The sequence below is a fragment of the Entelurus aequoreus genome, linkage group LG22, assembly GCF_033978785.1.
Source record: "Entelurus aequoreus isolate RoL-2023_Sb linkage group LG22, RoL_Eaeq_v1.1, whole genome shotgun sequence".
NCBI classification, from domain to species: domain Eukaryota; kingdom Metazoa; phylum Chordata; class Actinopteri; order Syngnathiformes; family Syngnathidae; genus Entelurus; species Entelurus aequoreus.
The window spans coordinates 11620975-11642050 of NC_084752.1; the positions used below are offsets into that span (position 1 = coordinate 11620975).

General features: G+C 39.3%; 1 protein-coding gene across 8 annotated transcripts in view; it reads left to right on the forward strand.

Moving 5' to 3' along the window:
• Positions 1–20507, forward strand: part of rptor (regulatory associated protein of MTOR, complex 1) — a 401659-nt gene extending 381152 nt beyond the window's left edge. For 6 of the 8 annotated variants that reach the window (XM_062033466.1, XM_062033465.1, XM_062033469.1 and 3 more), the window contains 6 exons: positions 9883–9989; positions 11673–11800; positions 13433–13519; positions 13590–13706; positions 16897–17026; positions 19250–20507. In XM_062033466.1, coding sequence (XP_061889450.1) covers positions 9883–9989; positions 11673–11800; positions 13433–13519; positions 13590–13706; positions 16897–17026; positions 19250–19318 — 638 coding nt within the window. In that variant the 3' untranslated portion in view covers positions 19319–20507. The remainder of the gene's footprint in view (positions 1–9882; positions 9990–11672; positions 11801–13432; positions 13520–13589; positions 13707–16896; positions 17027–19249) is intronic. The other 2 variants (XR_009823861.1, XR_009823860.1) reach the window with 2 other exon arrangements.
• The last annotated feature ends 569 nt before the right edge of the window (positions 20508–21076 follow it).

A 21076-nucleotide genomic window follows, 5' to 3' on the forward strand; every position in this document is an offset into this window, starting at 1 on the left:
CAACACAGAAAAGGACGACAATGCTTTTAATGACAATTTGTTTCTAAATTACCTGCAGGTAATACATAATTTGTATTCCTGCCACAAAATGTGGATTGTTACGATCTTGGTGTGATGGTCAAAGATGCTAGGTAATATAAAATGAGATAGGGACAAGCGGTAGAAAATGGATGGATGGATATTTCCACTGAATAAATCCTTAAAATGCGGAAGCAGATTTTTACGTGATAATATATCCTATTGTGGGTGTTTATTACCCTTTGCATTCATATTTTGCTGTTTTTTTAATTTGTGTTGTGTTTTTGCTTGATTGTAAAAGATGCACAACTATCGAGGAGCTGGTCTGACAAGTAAAAGAGGAGCGATGTTCATATGTTGTTAATATTCAGTGTTCATAGCTAATATTGTAAATCCCATATTCTTTATTTCAATGTACATTTTGAGTGTCCCATTCAGTAAAAAACAGTAAAATTCCATTCCGTTTTTTTGAGGTGGTCAGTCATAACGTTTTTAGAACTCAGACATTGTGACTTTTGGTATTAGTGTTTAGGAAAAAGTTACCCCAACACACATACTGTATAGCAGTTGTCCCCAACCTTTTTGTAGCTGCGGACCGGTCAACGCTTGGGGGGGTTATTTTTATTTTATTTATTTTTTGTCATAAAGAAATACAATCGTGTGTGCTTATGGAGTGTATCCCTGCAGACTGTATTGATCTATATTGATATATATTGTATATATTGTTTTTTATGTTGATTTGATTGATATGTTTTTTTAATTTTTTTATTTTATTTCTTGTGCGGCCCGGTACCAATCGGTCCACGGCCCGGTGGTTGGGGGACCACTGCTGTATAGCATTGTTTTTACAGCTATACACTACCGTTCAAAAGTTTGGGGTCACCCAAACAATTTTGTGGAATAGCCTTCATTTCTAAGAACAAGAATAGACTGTCGCGTTTCAGATGAAAGTTCTCTTTTTCTGGCCATTTTCAGCGTTTAATTGACCCCACAAATGTGATGCTCCAGAAACTCAATCTGCTCAAAGGAAGGTCAGTTTTGTAGCTTCTGTAACGAGCTAAACTGTTTTCAGATGTGTGAACATGATTAGGGCTGCAACTAATGATTAATTTGATAATCGATTAATCTGTCGATTATTACTTCGATTAATAATCGGATAAAGGAGACAAACTACATTTCTATCCTATCCGGTAATTTATTGAAAAAAAACAGCATACTGGCACCATACTTATTTTGATTATTGTTTCTCAGCTGTTTGTAAATGTTGCAGTTTATAAATAAAGGTTTAGTAAAAAAAAAAAGAAAAAGAAGCTCTGCGCATGCGCACAGCATAGATCCAACGAATCAATGACTAAATTAATCGGCAACTATTTTAATAATCGATTTAATCGATTAGTTGTTGCAGCCCTAAACATGATTGCACAAGGGTTTTCTAATCGTCAATTAGCCTTCTGAGCCAATGAGCAAACACATTGTACCATTAGAACACTGGAGTGATAGTTGCTGGAAATGGGCCTCTATACACCTATGTAGATATTGCACCAAAAACCAGACATTTGCAGCTAGAATAGTCATTTACCACATTAGCAATGTATAGAGTGTATTTCTTTAAAGTTAAGACTAGTTTAAAGTTATCTTCATTGAAAAATAAGGACATTTTAATGTGACCCCAAACTTTTGAACGGTAGTGTATGTGTATATAACATTTATACACATTGGCCCCCCCAGACACATTTTTTTCTCTGAATGTGGCCCCCGAGTCGAAATATTTGCCCAGCTCTGCGCTACGCCGTCCCCTCAGGTGCTGTCTTGATCTTTTTGCAGCTCCTAACTGGGGTTGAGTGTTCAAGGTGCAATTCTCTGCCTAAAAGCTAGGGGCCTTTTTTCTGAACTCCATCCATTTATCCAACCATTTTTGACCGCTTGTCCCTCTCGGGTCGCGGAGGGTGCTGGAGCCTATCCCAGCTGCATTCGGGCGGAAGGCGAGGTACACCCTGGACAAGTCGCTAACACAGATAGACAGACAACTATCAACTCAATTAGCAACTGCAGCTTTCGTCCAATAGCACTTTCAGTTCAGTCCAGTTCAGTTTAAGTTTATTTCGCACATGCATATGATACAATGTAATGCATCACATATTTCCAGTTGTTTCATTACAGCACGTCCGAAAAGGAGTAGGAAGAAGCTGAGCTTATTTAATCCTACCCCTTTTCATACCATAGCAATTGTATCCCATTTCCTTGTTCTCTGTAACTTTAGCTTGTTCTATGGCGACTGAAGCTAAATCCTGACCCTGAATATTTTAGTGTTGGAATGGCTTGAAGTAGTACAAATTTTAAGATCAAAGGGAATGTTTTTGGGGGGAAAATGTAGAATGTATGGTTATTTGGAAAATACCTAAGATGTTTGGATTTAGGAATGTTTTAAATCAGATGAGAAATATGGAACCGGAACTTGTAAAATATGTACATTTTTAGGGGGAATTTTGTCACAGAAAATGTGGAATTACTATTCAGGTCAGGCCTGGGCAATTATTTTGACTCTGGGGAACAAATTTAGAGAAATAATGTGTCTGGGGGCCGGTATATTTATTTTTAGGAACACTAATACAAAACCTCACAATAATGTCTGATTGAATGCTAAAAATGTTATGACAGACCACCTTAAAAAACAGAATAGAACATGAGAATGTACGTGAAAATAAAGAATGTGCGTTTTACAATATTAACTATGAACGATAAAACACTGAATATTGACAACATATGAACGTCACACCCCCTCTCCATCGACATATTTTACAATCAAACAAAAATTCAACAAACAGCGAAATATGAACGCGAGAAAACAAAAAAAAACACCTACAATCTGATATATCTGATACATCACTAAGCTTTAGAACTTTGAAGTAAAAATCTCTTCCCGCGTCTGTCCCTGACACCCGCATTTCAGGCTGGCCGCTGTGGAAACACTCTGTGGAAACGCTCCCCACCCACACTGCTTGGTGCCTCGTCTGAGCTGCTGTGATTTAGATTAGCATAGTAACAAATTAGGTTACCATAGTAACTAGTATATCATGCAAAAGCGCAGATTCCAACCATTGAAATACTTTGTATAGTTCAAGACTTATGGTCATTTGAAAACATCACTGCACATCATAATGGCAGCTACAGTTTCCATCTTAAAAAATTATTTGGGAATGTCCGGCGGGCCAGATTGAAAAGCTTAACGGCCCCCGGTCCTTAATTTGCCCAGGTCTGATTTAAGTCTACAAAGGAAATATGTGGAATAATTTGACGTCTTCTTGGTGTGATCTCGCTTCTTTGCCCGAGTCACCAGACAAAGCTGCATCAAACATACAGCAGAGAACAACAAATGCCAGACAGAAATCAGGAAATTATCAAAATAAAAGCTTGTTGTAATGCAGACTATGACAGAGGATGTTATTTTGTTGCAAAACATATGTAGGTGTGAGGGCTTGGAAAATAGTACGGAGTAACTGCGGGTAGAAAGACATAAAACATGCTTCATTCTATGATGCGTGTCAAGAGGAAAGTAACAGACAACCATGAAGTTTTCATGCTGCGTATTCCTTCCCCTACTGCATGTGTACTACAATTTACCCTCAAAACATCTCCATTCTAGCCAGCATGTCCCTCGTAATTACCAGTGAAAGAAATGTGAGTGTGAATGTTGTCTGTCTGTCTGTGTTGGCCCTGTGATGATCCGCCCCAGCGACCCCGAGAGGGACAAGCGGTAGAAAACCTTGAGAAGCCATCGGTTTTCTTTTCTATAAGCAACTGAGCATGGCTGTAATTTCAGACTGTTTGGTGTTTGATGAGATGCTGTAAAGTATCAAAAAGCCAAAGTCTTCCATCTGTTGCTCATTGGTACAGCAGGTGAGAACTGAACTGGACATCAAATCTTAAATCTGCTGTAACAGATTGTCTCGCCACTTGGGAGCGTGATTTGTTGCACAGATGCTTACTTAAACCTGCAGCAATCACCAAGTGGCAGAAATGAAGTCGTGCGTAAAGTTTGTGGTGTGGAGGTGGTGTAGAAACAGACCTTTAAAAAAAAGCTCCTTTTTCCCTGCTGCTTTTTCAGAGTTGATTCAGGGTATGTTCCTGAGGGTCTGGCATAGCCTTTCTGTTTTGTTATCAAGACGCCAGAGCTGACAGCAGAACAGTTTTAGTTTTAACAAACTATTAGATTATATTTGCATTGCTTCCTCTCGATATTGTGGGCGTTCTGATACTCAGCATGTATTCTGCATATCATACACTCTATTGCCAAAAGTATTTGGCCACCTGCCTTGACTCACATATGAACTTGAAGTGCCATCCCATTCCTAACCCATAGGGTTCAATATGATGTCGGTCCACCTTTTTGCAGCTATTACAGCTCTTCTGGGAAGGCTGTCCTCAAGGTTGCCGAGTGTGTTTATAGGAATTTTCCACCATTCTTCCAAAAGCACATTGGTGAGGTCACACACTGATGTTGGTGGAGAAGGCCTGGCTCTCAGTCTCCGTTCTAATTCATCCCAAAGGTGTTCTATCAGGTTCAGGTCAGGACTCTGTGCAGGCCAGTCAAGTTCATCCACACCAGACTGTCATCCATGTCTTTATGGACCTTGCTTTGTGCACTGGTGCACAGTCATGTTGGAAGAGGAAGGGGCCCGCTCCAAACTGTTCCCACAAGGTTGGGAGCATGGAATTGTCCAAAATGTTTTGGTATCCTGGAGCATTCATAGTTCCTTTCACTGGAACTAAGGGGCCAAGCCCAACTCCTGAAAAACATCCTCACACCATAATTCATCCACCACCAAATTTCACACTCGCCACAATGCAGTCCGAAATGTATCGTTCTCCCGGCAACCTCCAAACCCAGACTCGTCCATCAGATTGCCAGATGGAAAAGCGTGATTCATCACTCCAGAGAACACGTCTCCACTGCTCTAGAGTCCAGTGGCGACGTGCTTTACACCACTACATCCCATGCTTTGCATTGGACTTGGTGAGGTATGGCTTAGATGCAGCTGATCGGCCATGGAAACCCATTCCGTGAAGCTCTCTGCGTACTGTATGTGGGCTAATTGGAAGGTCACATGAAGTTTGGAGCTCTGTAGCAACTGACTGTGCAGAAAGTCTTTGCACTATGCACTTCAGCATCCGCTGACCCCTCTCTGTCAGTTTACGTGGCCTACCACTTGGTGGCTGAGTTGCTGTTGTTCCCAAACTCTTCCATTTTCTTATAAATTTCGCGACTGGATTTGTTGCACAGGTGGCATCCTATGACAGTTCCACGCTGGAAATCACTGAGAGCGGCCCATTCTTTCACAAATGTTTGTAGAAACAGTCTCCATGCCTAAGTGCTTGATTTTATACACCTGTGGCCGGGCCAAGTGATTAGAACACCTGATTCTGATCATTTAGATGGGTGGCCAAATACTTTTGGAAATATAGTGTATGAAGACACACACAGTACATGGTTAGCACTCTCTATTTTGCTCATTTAAGAGACACAATCGCACATGAGCTTAGTACACGTGTCAAACTCTGCCACATCAATTTGTGTGGCCCCCGAAAGCGTGGAAATATTATGTGTATATAAAGTACCTTATCTTTTCTTAATAAATGTATTACAAAAATAAACATACCGGTATATTTACACTTAAATCATCCTTAATAATAAAACTAAATATTATATCATCATACATTTAAAAACAATGTTGTTGTTCAAATAAAAATAAATACTTAAATATCTGCTTGACTTAATAAGTAATCCAATGTTAAAATTTTACAGTAACATTTTTTTACCGTAAAATCCACTTTCAATATAGAGTAATATTACACTATAAAACACAACAACCTTAGATTTTACAGTATAAAAAAACTTGCATGATTTTTTTATGTCGAAAAACCCAGTAGTACCCCTTTACTTTTACATTTGATTTAATTCTACATATTTTTTTACAAAACCCAAAACCAGTGAAGTTGGCACGTTGTGTAAATGGTAAATAAAAACAGAATACAATGATTTGCTAATCCTTTTCAACTTATATTCAATTGAATAGACTGCAAAGACAAGATATTTAATGTTCGAACTGGGAAACAATTTATTTTTTTGCAAATAATCATCAACTTAGTATTTAATGGCAGCAACACATTGCAAAAAAGTTGGCACAGGGGCATTTTTACCACTGTGTTACATGGCCTTTCCTTTTAACAACACTCAGTAAACGTTTGGGAACTGAGGAGACCAATTGTTGAAGCTTTTCAGGTGGAATTCTTTCCCATTCTTGCTTGATGTACAGCTTAAGTTGTTCAACAGTCCGGGGTCTCCGTTGTGGTATTTTACGCTTCATAATACACCACACATTTTTAATGGGAGACAGGTGTGGACTACAGGCAGGCCAGTCTAGTACCCGCACTCTTTTACTATTAAGTCACGCTGTTGTAACACGTCGCTTGGCATTGTCTGGCTGAAATAAGCAGGGGCGTCCATGATAACGTTGCTTGGATGGCAACATATGTTGCTCCAAAACCTGTATGTACCTTTCAGCATTAATGGTGCCTTCACAGATGTGTAAGTTACCCATGCCTTGGGCACTAATACACCCCCATACCATCACAGATGCTGGATTTTGAACTTTGCGCCTATAACAATCTGGATGGTTATTTTCCTTCTTGTTCCAGAGGACACAACGTCCACAGTTTCCAAAAACAATTTGAAATATGGACTCGTCAGACCACAGAACACTTGTCCACTTTGCATCAGTACATCTTAGATGAGTTTGGGGTCAGCAAAGCCGGCGGAGTTTCTGGGTGTTGTTGATAAATGGCTTTCGCTTTACATAGTAGAGATTTAACTTGCACTTACAGATGTAGCGACGAACTGTAGTTACTTACAGTAGTTTTCTGTAGTGTTCCTGAGCCCATGTGGGGATTTCCTTTACACACTGATGTCGCTTTTTGATGCAGTACCGCCTGAGGGATCCAAGGTCACGGGCATTCAATGTTACATGCAGTGATTTCTCCAGATTCTCTGAAACTTTTGATGATATTACGGACCATAGATGGTGAAATCCCTAAATTCCTTGCAATAGCTCGTTGAGAAATGTTGTTCTTAAAATGTTCGACAATTTGCTCACGCATTTGTTCAAAAAGTGATGACCCTCGCCCCATCCTTGTTTGTGAATGACTGAGTGTTTCATGGAAGCTGCTTTTATACCCCATCATGGCACCCACCTGTTCCCAATTAGCCTGTTCACCTGTGGGATGTTCGAAATAAGTGTTTGATGAGCATTCCTCAACTTTCTCAGTCTTTTTTGCCACTTGTGCCAGCTTTTTTGAAACATGTTGCAGGCATCAAATTCCAAATGAGCTAATATTTGCAAAAAATAACAAAGTTTTCCAGTTCGAACGTTAAGTATCTTGTCTTTGCAGTCTATTCAATTGAATATAAGTTGAAAAGGATTTGCAAATCATTGTATTCTGTTTTTATTTGCCATTTACAACTTCACTGGTTTTGGGGTTTGTATTTTATATGCTGTAAAACAAAACAAAAACCTAAAAATATTTTGGTAAAATTGTGGCGACTGAGCTGCCAGTTTTATACAGTACAATCTAAAAAATTTGTTTTGTACAGTGTACAATTATACACATGTTTTATATATACACATTTATATTCATACTGTGTATTATTCACTGAAAATAAGTTTGACACGCCAGCTTTGTGTGCTATCAAGTTGACATGTTTTAATGCATGCAAACATTTAGTAAAACAGGCCCAGAGTCATGGCGAGTATTTTGTATCAGTAGTCTGGTTTTATTCGACCAATTCACAACCTGTATTGTGTCGTTTAAATTCTGCACTTTTAACGCGAGTTGAAAGGGAGCGTCAGCATTAACGTGTCATCATGCTGCACGACCTTCAACTAGACGGATGAATGTTTGCCTGACGAGGGTTTGTTGAAGGCATTTTACATTCTGACCTGGCTTTCATCTGAGGCACAGAATGCTGAAAGACTCACTCTGACGTCTCCCAGTGGTCATCATCCCAGGAAAAATACAGAATGTCAAGATTTTTTTTTCTTTATCTTTATACGTGCCAACCATTTTTTAAAACTTTTAAAGTGTGTGCTTCTGTGAGACTTGATAACCTATCATGTGCTGATGTACAAGGTCTATGTGGATGGTCTTGCTATGAAAGTGAAAATGTGCTTTACTAGATACAAGTAAATGAAGCTTCTTGTTCTGTGACTTTTAACGTTAGATAAATTATACTGTTAGCTATTAAACACTGTTAAGTTTGTCCTATTATAGTATATGTTTTTATTTAAATGATTCATGACGTACGCTGGTCTCTGCCTGCTTGCTTGTTTTGCCCATTTAAGTGCTTAAGTGGTTGGAATTGTCTTCGGTTTGTTAGTTGAGGCTTTTAGCTGACATTCTATACATGAATGTATAGCAGCTGTATATTGATAACAGCAATGCTATTGCAACCCTAATAACCCTTTTAGAATACCGTATTTTCCGGACCATAGGGCGCACCGGATTATAAGGCGCACTGCCGATAAGAGCGGGTCTATTCAAGTCACAAATGGTGCACCGGATTATAAGGCGCATTAAAGGGGTCTTTTTTTTTCCCTCAATGTAAAACACTTCCTTGTGGTCTACATAACATGTGATGGTGGTTCTTTGGTCAAAATGTTGCATAGATGATGTTTTGCAGATCATCTTCAAATCGCTTTCTGACAGTCGCTTCAGGGTGCGCCATTTTGTGGGCGTTTTTTTTTACGTGGCTCACCTTCGGCAGCGTCTTCTCCCCGTCATCTTTGTTGTAGCGGTGTAGCGTGCAAGGACGGGAGTGGAAGAAGTGTGAAAAGATGGAGCTAACTGTTTTAATGACATTCAGACTTTACTTCAATCAATAACGGAGCAGCATCTCCTCATCCGTGGCTCACTAGTGCAACAACAACAACGCCGGAAATGTGTCTCGTGAAAAACCGTCCGACCGGAACTCTCTAATAACTAAAGTTTCTTAGGTGAATAATATAAACTCACTACACCGGTATGTTTTAGCGCTTTCATGGCGAGTTTACTGACAGATATAAGTAAGAACTTTACACTACTTTATATTAGAAATGGCAACAGCGGAGGATGAATGTCCCATAACAAGAAGATAGTGAAAAAGAAGAAGCTTATCGACTCCGGTGTCGCACGGACTAAAAAGGCGGACGCGCGCAAGTTTTCAGGACTTATGCAGATCCCAAATACAGATCAGCAGGTACCAGAAGGTAAGAAAAGTTGCTTTTGCAAAATATTGCGAAACAAAACGGCAGATAATGTCTTACCTTATACACACACCATAAAAATACTCCTATGTTGAAGCACTGTACAAGCACTGTACAATCCATCAAGCGGTGCAGCTTCATAGTTCATATTGGGCTCTGGGGATCACTAATATTAAGCCGGAGTTCTTTGAACGCAGATTTGTTGCCGGGACATATGGTACAATACAATCAGCAAGTGGAGTGAGTCTTTTATATGTAAGTAGTAAAACCTTAAAGTCACATCTTAAGTGCAAAGGAAGCCAGTGCAGGTAAGCCAGTATAGGTATATGTATATAGGTATATACAGTATAGGCGTAATATGATCAAACTTTCTTGTTCTTGTCAAAAGTTTAGCAGCCGCATTTTGTATCAACTGTAATCTTTTAATGCTAGACCCAAAAATAATGCGTTACAGTAATCGAGACAAGATGTAACAGAACGCATGAATAAAGTCCGCAAGTGTCTTGTGTTTGTGGACAGTACAGAATTGTGTATGTCCACCATCCTGAGTGTGCTGTCCTCTCTCCAGGTGCAGGCATGGTCGTGGATTGGGAGCAGGAAACCGGTCTCCTTATGACGTCTGGAGATGTTCGGATTATTCGAATCTGGGACACTGACAGAGAGATGAAGGTTCAGGTATGTAGGACTACATTCTATGACTGCCTTGTCTTGTCGGGAGACAGCAAACTGCTGGCAGGGAATCCACCAATAAATACAACATCTAATACATAAAGGTGAAATAATTAGGGCTATCAAATTCAATGTGTTCCATGGAGAAGCAGTAGAAAATGGATGGATGTACAGCACAGGCCAAAAGTTTGGACACACCTTCTCATTTTAATGCATTTTCTTTATTTTCATGACTATTTACATTGTAGATTGTCACTGAAGGCATCACAACTATGAATGAACATGTGGAGTTATGTACTTAACAAAAAAAGGTGAAATAACTGAAAACATGTTTTATAGTCTAATTTCTTCAAAATAGCCACCCTTTGCTCTGATTACTGCTTTGCACACTCTTGGCATTCTCTCCATGAGCTTCAAGCACACCTGTGAAGTGAAAAACATTTCAGGTGACTGCCTCTTGAATAAAAAAAACGCATTGAATGAGAAGGTATGTCCAAACTTTTGGCCTGTACTGTAACTCATGTGATTATATACAAAAAACGGGAATAATAACAGATAAATGCAGATTAATAACACAGTTTTATTCAACTTAACCATCGATGGGTCTTTTTTAGGTTCATTCAAATTATTTGATGAATCATGTGTAATCCCAATTAAAAATAGTGTGATTAATTCCATTAAAAAATACAAGTTTGACAGCACTAAAATAATATATCATACTTCACAACAGAGTGTAATGTGCAGTGTTGGAGGGGTGCATTTTTGTACATTAAAGATGCTGAAGCCAGTCCAATGTAGGTTAAAATGTTAAACTATCTGAACAGAACATTCACATCTTAGCTTTTCTAAGAAAATTTGTTTAATATCATATCTGAACAATAATGCATTAATATGCCGAGGGCCAATAAATGATTATGAGCTGCTGGACTCAAATGGCCATTTTGGATACAGATTATGAACACGCAACGCCCTGAGATCGGTAGGTCGTGAGTTCAAACCCCGGCCGAGTCATACCAAAGACTATAAAAATGGGACCCATTACCTCCCTGCTTGGCACTCAGCATCAAGGGTTGGAATTGGGGGTTAAATCACCAAAAATTATTCCCGGGCACGGCCACTGCTGCTGCTCACTGCTCACCTCACCTCCCAGTGGCTGATCAAGGGTGGTGGGTCAAATGCAGAGAATAATTTCGCCACACCTAGTGTGTGTGACAATCATTGGTACTTTAACTTTAACTTAACAATGCTGACAAGTGCAACACAAAAATAAAAATAAAAAATATTTTTATTTTTTTTTATTTTTACTAAATCAACATAAAAAACACAATATACACTTACAATTAGTGCACAAACCCAAAAAACCTCCCTCCCCCATTTACACTCATTCCAATCATTCGCACCAAAGGGTTGTTTCTTTCTGTTATTATTAATATTTGTGGTTCTTACATTATATGTCAATATAGATCAATACAGTCTGCAGGGATACAGTCCGTAAGCACGCATGATTGTATTTTTTAATGAAAAAAATATATATATACCGGTATATATATATTTTTTTAAATATCAATATTGTTGCTGTCTCCTATTCACTGTCTCCTTCATTCAATTGTGTTCAAGTCACAACAATTCATTGATTATCCCACAACAGCTGTATGGTGATACTGTACTATGTATGTGTATGTGGATCAGGACATCCCGACGGGAGCAGACAGCTGTGTGACCAGCCTGTCATGTGACTCCCAGCGTTCCCTCATTGTCGCCGGTTTGGGTGACGGGTCTGTGCGGGTCTTTGACAGGAGAATGGGTCCCAATGAATGGTAATCTAACATTGGAGGGTGTTCTCACTCACTTCCTGTTCCTTTATAGCTTCATTTCCTTGCTCTTTTTAATTGCTTTCTCTTTTTTTAAGATACTTTCAGGAACCTTGAATCTATATTTACATAGAGGGCTGTAAATGTCTCCCCTGGAGCTTGATTTTCTCTTCTGGTCCCACACTGCCACCTGGTGTTTGGACAAAGCCATTACACTTCCTACCGGCAACGTTGTCTATAAAGTGAATTTATTTGCTAATACTTTAAACCACATGTCAGCAACACTTGAAATGTGTTAAGATTTACTTTGTACTGGTATTCCATTCTGTGGCAGTCCAGTGTACTTATTACGTAACCTTGTTTACTTTCACATCTCACCTTTAAAATGGTTTATTTTGCCTCGGTTGGTTTCATGTTCTTACTACAGCCTCACAGATGTGACTGGACTGTTATTTTGTTCAATATGATTGTTCAATGTTTTTTGTTATGTATCAAGAATGTAATGTTTGCAATATAACATAGTTTACAGTCGTGGTCAAAAGTTTACATTCACTTGTAAAGAACATAATGTCATGGCTGTCTTGAGTTTCCAATCATTTCTACAAGTCTTATTTTTTTGAGCACATACTTGTTGGTCACAAAAAACGTTCATGAAGTTTGGTTCTTTTATTAGTTTATTATGGGTCTACTGAAAATGTGACCAAATCTGCTGGATCAAAAGTATACATACAGCAATGTTAATATTTGGTTACATGTCCCTTGGCAAGTTTCACTGCAATAAGGCGCTTTTGGTAGCCATCCACAAGCTTCTGCTTGAATTTTTGACCACTCCTCTTGACAAAATTGGTGCAGTTCAGCTAAATTTGTTGGTTTTCTGACATGGACTTGTTTCTTTAGCATTGTCCACACGTTTAAGTCAGGACTTTGGGAAGGCCATTCTAAAACCTTATTTATAGCCTGATTTAGCCATTCCTTCACCACTTTTGTCCTGAAGATTTTGGAGGTAATCCTCCTTTTTCATTGTCCCATTTACTCTCTGTAAAGCACCAGTTCCATTGGCAGAAAAACAGGCCCAGAGCATTATACTTACATTATATCACCACCATGCTTGACGGTATGAATGGTGTTCTTGGGATTAAAGGCCTCATCTTTTCTCCTCCAAACATATTGCTGGGTATTGTTGCCAAACAGCTCAATTTTTGTTTCATCTGACATCACATGGACAAAGATAAGACCTTCTGGAGGAAAGTTCTGTAGTCAGATGAAACAAAAATTGAGATTTGGTCACATTTTCAGTAGACCCATAATAAATTCATAAAAGAACCAAACTTCATGAATGTTTTTTGTGACCAACAAGTATGTGCTCCAATCACTCTATCACAAAAAAATAAGAGTTGTAGAAAGTATTGGAAACTCAAGACAGCCATGACATTATGTTCTTTACAAGTGTATGTAAACTTTTGACCACGACTGTATATTGCTGAATGTTGTAACTTCCTTTTTTCGCAATATAGTCAGTGTAATTTTGTAATACCCAACAATGAATATGTGTTCACTTGGATCAGGTATTGTATGTTCATTGACTGCTTTTTATTGGTCACCACTAAAACCTTAGCACACCTGTTTGTGTGTCCATAGTCGCATCATGACCTACAGGGAACACAGCGCCTGGGTGGTCAAAGCTCACCTCCAAAAGGACACAAACGGCCATATAATCAGCGTCAGGTGTGCTTCTCTTCTTTCGCTCGTAGAAGACTTTTATGTTGTGTGCCGACCTTTTACCTTCCTCTGCTAGTGTCAATGGAGACGTCCGATTCTTTGAACCCCGCACACCGGACTCTGTCAATGTGCTGCAGACGGTGAAAGGGTTGACGGCGCTGGACATCCATCCACAGGCCAACCTGTTTGCTTGGTGAGTGAGTGAGTGAGTGAGTGAGTGAGTGAGTGAGTGAGTGAGTGAGTGAGTGAGTGAGTGAGTGAGTGAGTGAGTGAGTGAGTGAGTGAGTGAGTGAGTGAGTGAGTGAGTGAGTGAGTGAGTGAGTGAGTGAGTGAGTGAGTGAGTGAGTGAGTGAGTGAGTGAGTGAGTGAGTGAGTAGGATTGTCTCTTAAAGTGAAAACTAGCGAGTCATCAGTGACAGTCATATTATGATTTTTTTCTAAAAACCCCATTTCCGTATGAGTTGGGAAATTGTGTTAGATGTAAATATAAACGGAATACAATGATTTGTAAATCATTTTCAACCCATATTCAGTTGAATATGCTTCAAAGACAACATATTTGATGTTCAAACTGATAAAAAAAAATTTTTTTTGCAAATAATCATTAACTTTAGAATTTGATGCCAGCAACACGTGACAAAGAAGTGGGGAAAGGTGGCAATAAATACTGATAACGTTGAGGAATGCTCATCAAACACTTATTTGGAACATCCCACAGGTGAACAGGCAAATTGGGAACAGGTGGGTGCCATGATTGGGTATAAAAGTAGATTCCATGAAATGCTCAGTCATTCACAAACCAGGATGGGGCGAGGGTCACCACTTTGTCAACAAATGCGTGAGCAAATTGTTGAATAGTTTAAGAAAAACCTTTCTCAACCAGCTATTGCAAGGAATTTAGGGATTTCACCATCTACGGTCCGTAATATCATCAAAGGGTTCAGAGAATATGGAGAAATCACTGCACGTAAGCAGCTAAGCCCGTGACCTTCGATCCCTCAGCCTGTACTGCATCAACAAGCGACATCAGTGTGTAAAGGATATCACCACATGGGCTCAGAAACACTTCAGAAAACCACTGTCAGTAACTACAGTTCGTCGCTACATCTGTAAGTGCAAGTTAAAACTCTCTTATGCAAGGCGAAAACCGTTTATCAACAACACCCAGAAACGCCGTTGGCTTCGCTGGGCCTGAGCTCATCTAAGAGGGACTGATACAAAGTGGAAAAGTGTTCTGTGGTCTGACGAGTCCACATTTCAAATTGTTTTTGGAAACTGTGGACGTCGTGTCCTCTGGATCAAAGAGGAAAAGAACCATCCGGATTGTTATAGGCGCAAAGTTGAAAAGCCAGCATCTGTGATGGTATGGGGGTGTATTAGTGCCCAAGGCATGGGTAACTTACACATCTGTGAAGGCACCATTAATGCTGAAAGGTACATACAGGTTTTGGAGCAACATATGTTGCCATCCAAGCAACGTTACCATGGACGCCCCTGCTTATTTCAGCAAGACAATGCCAAGCCACATGTTACATCAACGTGGCTTCATAGTAAAAGAGTGCGGGTACTAGACTGGCCTGCCTGTAGTCCAGACCTGTCTCGCATTGAAAATGTGTGGCGCGTTATGAAGCCTAAAATACAACAATGGAGACCCCGGACTGTTGAACAGCTTAAGCTGTACATCAAGCAAGAATGGGAAAGAATTCCACCTGAAAAGCTTCAAAAATTGGTCTCCTCAGTTCCCAAACTGAGGAGACCAATTACTTACTGAGTGCTGTTAAAAGCACTCAGTAAGTAATTAATAACTGAGTGCTGTTAAAAGGAAAGGCCATGTAACACAGTGGTGAACATGCCCTTTCCCAACTACTTTGGCACGTGTTGCAGCCATGAAATTCAAAGTTAATTATTATTTGCAAAAAATAAATAAAGTTTATGAGTTTGAACATCAAATATCTTGTCTTTGTAGTGCATTCAATTGAATATGGGTTGAAAAGGATTTGCAAATCATTGTATTCAGTTTATATTCACATCTAACATAATTTCCCAACTCATATGGAAACGGGGTTTGTAAATGTAAAACACTTCCTTGTGGTCTACATAACATGTGATGGTGGTTCTTTGGTCCAAATGTTGCATAGATTATGTTTTACAGATCATCTTCAAGTCGCTTTCTGACAGTCTCTTCAGGATGCGCCGTTTTGTGGGCGGTCTTATTTACGTGGCTCACCTTCGGCAGCGTCTTCTCCCCGTCATCTTTGTTGTAGCGGTGTAGCGTGCAAGGACGGGAGTGGAAGAAGTGTCAAAAGATGGAGCTAACTGTTTTAATGACATTCAGACTTTACTTCAATCAATAACGGAGCAGCATCTTCTCATCCGTGGCTCACTAGTGCAACAACAACGTGTGTGTCCCGTGAAAAACCGTCCGACCGGAACTCTCTAATAACTAAAGTTCCTTGGGTGAATAATGTAAACTCACTACACCGGTATGTTTTAGCGCTTTCATGGCGAGTTTACTGACAGATATAAGTAAGAACTTTACACTACTTTATATTAGAAATGGCAACAGCGTAGGATGAATGTCCCATAACATGAAGATAGAGAAAAAGAAGAATCTTATCGACTACGGTGTTGACACGGATTACAATGGCGGATGCGTGCACATTTTCAGGACTTATGCAGATCCCAAATACACATCAGCAGGTACCAGAACGTAAGAAAAGTTGTTTTTGCTTAATATTGCAAGACAAAACGCCAGATAATGTCTGCTAAATTGTTCCATTTTGCGGTCCTTATACACACATCATAATAATATTCGTATGTTGAAGCACAGTACAATCCATCAAGCGGTGCAGCTTCATAGCTTACCAAATTCGTACTAAAACATTTTGATAGATTTTTGAGTGCCGTGTGTAATGTTCTATATTCTCAATGGAACATTTAATGTTTTGGTGTTGTTTACTGGCCTCATCTAGCAGTATACACGTATCTCTTATGTGTGCCATCTACTGGTCACACTTATCATTACACCATATACAAAATAAAACAGCTTTGAGGTCGGTAAGCACAACCAGAATTATTCCGTACATTAGGCGCACCGGGTTATAAGGCGCACTGTCGAGTTTTGAGAAAATGAAAGGATTTTAAGTGCGCCTTATAGTCCGAAAAATACGGTAACTTAAAGCATAACAATTAGCCAAGAGACAACTCTTATCGCAAAATACTCTTAGGTAGAGGTACAGTAAGTGGGGTAAGTTGAGTGTGTACATGTATATTTACAGTAAATATTATGTAATTAGAAAACTTCATTTCAGTGCACAAGTTGCCTCCAAAGTAAAGTTGTGAAACATTCTGCTGACTGTGCGTGTCTTCTGTCTGACCAACAGTGGGTCGATGAACCAGTTCATCGCGCTATATAACACCAGCGGTGACGTGATCAGCAACATCAAATACTACGATGGTTTCATGGGACAACGGATCGGAGCCATCAGCTGTTTAGCCTTCCATCCTCACTGGGTAACGTGTCTCTCACACATCTTATTTGTGAATATGGTGCTCATAAACTTTTATCATTGGTGCTAGAAAAATACATAATCCTAAATGAAACATATATTTCTTACTGGAAAGAAGTAGATAAAGCCGGTTTTAGGACATCCTCCAATAGCTTTCAATCAGTAGGGGTTTGTAGAAGACCACTGACACTTTAGTGGTCTCCACTGTGAGTTTTGGTGTAAGTCAGATCTTCTCTTACTTACGGTAATTGACACTTAATCAATCAGATTCTATACACAGACACATGAAGGACATAAACTACAGTCATTGAAATAGTAATCGTGTTGATTGAAATGTTGACGTTTATAGGCAGATGCAGATAATGCATGTTTTTGTTTTTTGTATTTAGTAAGGTCATCTTTACAGGTGTCCTGATACAACTTCTTCACTCCCCATATTGGAGCTTTGAGTGTTGACTGATACCAATGTTATACCATACCATACCATAGTACATACTTTTTTTTGTAATGTGGAATGTTAGACACAACTTGTCCAGAGTGTACCTTCCGCCCAAGTTCAGCTGTTATAGGCTCCAGCATCCCCGCGACTTTGAAAGGGACAAGCGTTAGAAAATGGATGAATGGAATGTTAGAAAAGGTTTGATCAAGTGAAATGACTCAAAAAACAATGGTAGGTATTAAAGGTGTGGGAAAAAATTGATTCAAATTAGAATCGCGATTCTCACGTTTTCAGAATCGATTCTCATTTTTTAAAAATCCATTTTTTTTATTTTTTTATTTTTTTATTTTTTTTATTAATCAATCTAACAAAACAATACACCATAACAATGCAATCCAATTCCAAAACCAAACCCGACCCAGCAACACTCAGAACTGCAATAAACAGAGCAATTGAGAGGAGACACAAACACGACACAGAACAAACCAAAAGTAGTGAAACAAAAATGAATATTATCAACAACAGTATCAATATTAGTTACAATTTCAACATAGCAGTGATTAAAAATCCCTCATTGACATTATCATTAGACATTTATAAAAAAAATGAAAAAAAAAGAACAATAGTGTCACAGTGGCTTACACTTGCATCGCATCTCATAAGCTTGACAACACACTGTGTCCAATATTTTCACAAAGATAAAATAAGTCATATTTTTGGTTCATTTAATAGTTAAAATAAATTTACATTATTGCAATCAGTTGATAAAACATTGTCCTTTACAATTATAAAAGCTTTTTACAAAAATCTACTACTCTGCTTGCATGTCAGCAGACTGGGGTAGATCCTGCTGAAATCTATGTATTGAATGAATAGAGAATCCTTTTGAATCGGGAAAAAATAGTTTTTGAATCGAGAATCGTGTTGAATTGAAAAAAAATCGATTTTGAATCGAATCGTGACCCCAAGAATCGATATTGAATCGAATCGTGGGACACCCAAAGATTCAAAGCCCTAGTAGGTATGAAAACACTAATCTTATAGAATTAAAGTGTATACTGGTATTATTTTGTAATACCTATGAAGGTAAATACAAATGTTGGTGTTGTTTACTTGAGTCATAGTGCAGTATTCATGTATCTCTTATGTGTGACTGCCATCTACTGGTCACACTTATCGTTTCACCATGTACCAAATAAAATAGCTTCGAGGTCGGTAAGCACAACCAAAATGATTCCATACATTAGGCGCACCGGGTTATAAGGCGCACTGTCGAGTTTTGATAAAATGAAAAGGATTTTAAGTGCGCCTTATAGTCTGAAAAATACGGTAATTTCACTTGATCAAACCCTTTTTAACATTCCACACTACAAAATAAGAAAAGTATGTCATGTGATTCCTGCTGATATCGTTTTGGATTAATATAGGTATCGACCAACACTCAAGGCTCCAATGTCGGTATCGTAACAGAAGTGAAAAATTTGTGTCGGGACACCCCTAAAAAAGGTCAAAATATGCATCCCGAGTTTGGACCCACCTCTAGTTTCACTTTATTCACAGACTTTTTGAATCGCCCGCCCATCATTTTTCAAAAGTTGCATTTTGAAGAATAGAAAATCGACATTTCCGTGGACCAAAACACATTTAAAAACATGCTTTTTTAAAACACCCATATTAGTGGACATAGCAAAAAAAAAACATGTCCTAGTCTGCTTATTTTGCAGGAAATGTGATTATGATTATTAAAATGTGATGATGCTAACTGCTGCTGCCGTCCTCTGCTTGCAGCCGCACCTGGCAGTGGGCAGCAATGACTACTACATGTCCATCTACTCCACGGAGAAGAGGCTAAGATAACACCTTCTCCCCCCGCCTCCTTCACCAACACTCTGACTTGACACCTTGTAAATCATGTTGTACATATGTCATTAGCCCCTGAATGTTGCAGCCACGGCTGCTGACATATATAAATATATATATAAATATATATATACATAATTATATTATTATTAATATTATCATGATGAAGCTAATGATTGTAGACTTAGCAGTGCTGAGGCGTGTGTATATTTAGATAGGTCCTATTTTAAAGAAGCGGTACTCACCAATCAGCGAGCATCCCTGTCTGCCTGCATCCCTTAAGCAGACACCTCGGTCACACTTTGTAAGACAAGTGGAAGGATGGAACAAGAAGTCATTGGAGTCATCTTATAAAAAAATGTGAGGACCCGCCATTGACTTTCTAAGGAGCTCATTGTTGTTTTTTTCTTTCCAAGAACTACTTTTTGTTTTTACAGCCAAACTAGATATGCAAATGAAATGACAGTAACCCTCCTTGGATCCCACAGGGGCCCCTCAGTGCCGTCCATCCTACTCTGCATAGCAACAAGCCCCCGAGGTAAAGAGCTCCTCAGCGTGTTACTGTTACGTAAGATGCAATAATGTCACTCTTCATACGCTGGACTTTTAGGCTAGTTTTAGCACTACATGTACTCTAATGTACACACACACACACACATACACACACACTGTGCCCTTTTCTCCTTTTGCATGTCCGTTTTTTATGTTTTGCTTTTATTGCCATAAGTGTTTAGTTAGCTGGTTTAGTGTCTCTTGCTTCCCAAACCTCACTCAGGTACCTTAACAGCCTCAAGAGCACTGAGGAGCATTCATGTTCACACACACACAATTAGTTTGGCTTGGTTTTTTTTATAATGTTTTGCTTTTGCAATGTTTAGTCTTTAGTTGGGCTCGTGTGCCTTGGTCTGAGTGAGGTGAGTGGAAGAGAAACGGGAATAACTTTACTGTCACACACTGTTTTACACACACTCAACTCTTCACCCCCTTAAATGGAATGACGTCCATCATTTAGCCTCCCCACAGTACGCTCGGCACACACACACACACTCGGACAAAAGGATGCGTCAGCATGTGACCTTTGCTAAGAATGATCAAGTTTTAGATTTTTAGAGACTTCAAATAGTGACAGGGGAAATGTGCACTTTGTCCGGTTTATCAAACAGGTGATGAAATAAACTAAATACAACAAGGTAATTATGATTTTATTACTGTATTCACTTTGCAGGGGTGCCCATTACGTCGATCGCGAGCTACCGGTCGATGGTGGAGGGTGTGTCAGTCGATCCCCAGCCAGGCATTAAAAAAATAGACGTAAAAATGAGCAATCTTCAATAAGACGTCACTTTCGTCACTTAATTGACATTCACCGCACCCAAGGCTCCTGTGAGATGACGCTGCATGGCTGCTGCCAGATCATTATTAAGAAAAAATGACCGACAGTAGGGCGAGAATCACTTTTTATTTCAACAGACTGTCGCGCCGTATCTGCCGTCAAAACTCTAAAGACCGACCGCACAGTTCCTGTCTTCACATTAAAAGCGCTGCTTCATCCTGCCTGCGCTAACAAAATAAGAGTCTCAGAAAGCTAGCGCGCACAAGCTAGCAAGCTACGGAGTTTGCCGCCGATGTATTTCTTGTAAAGTGTATAAAAAGGATTATAGAAGCTGAACAAATAAGATGCCAAAAAGCAACCACTTTCATGTGGTATTGGACAGAAAGGAGGACTTTTTTTCTCCTCCATTTGAAAATGTGGAC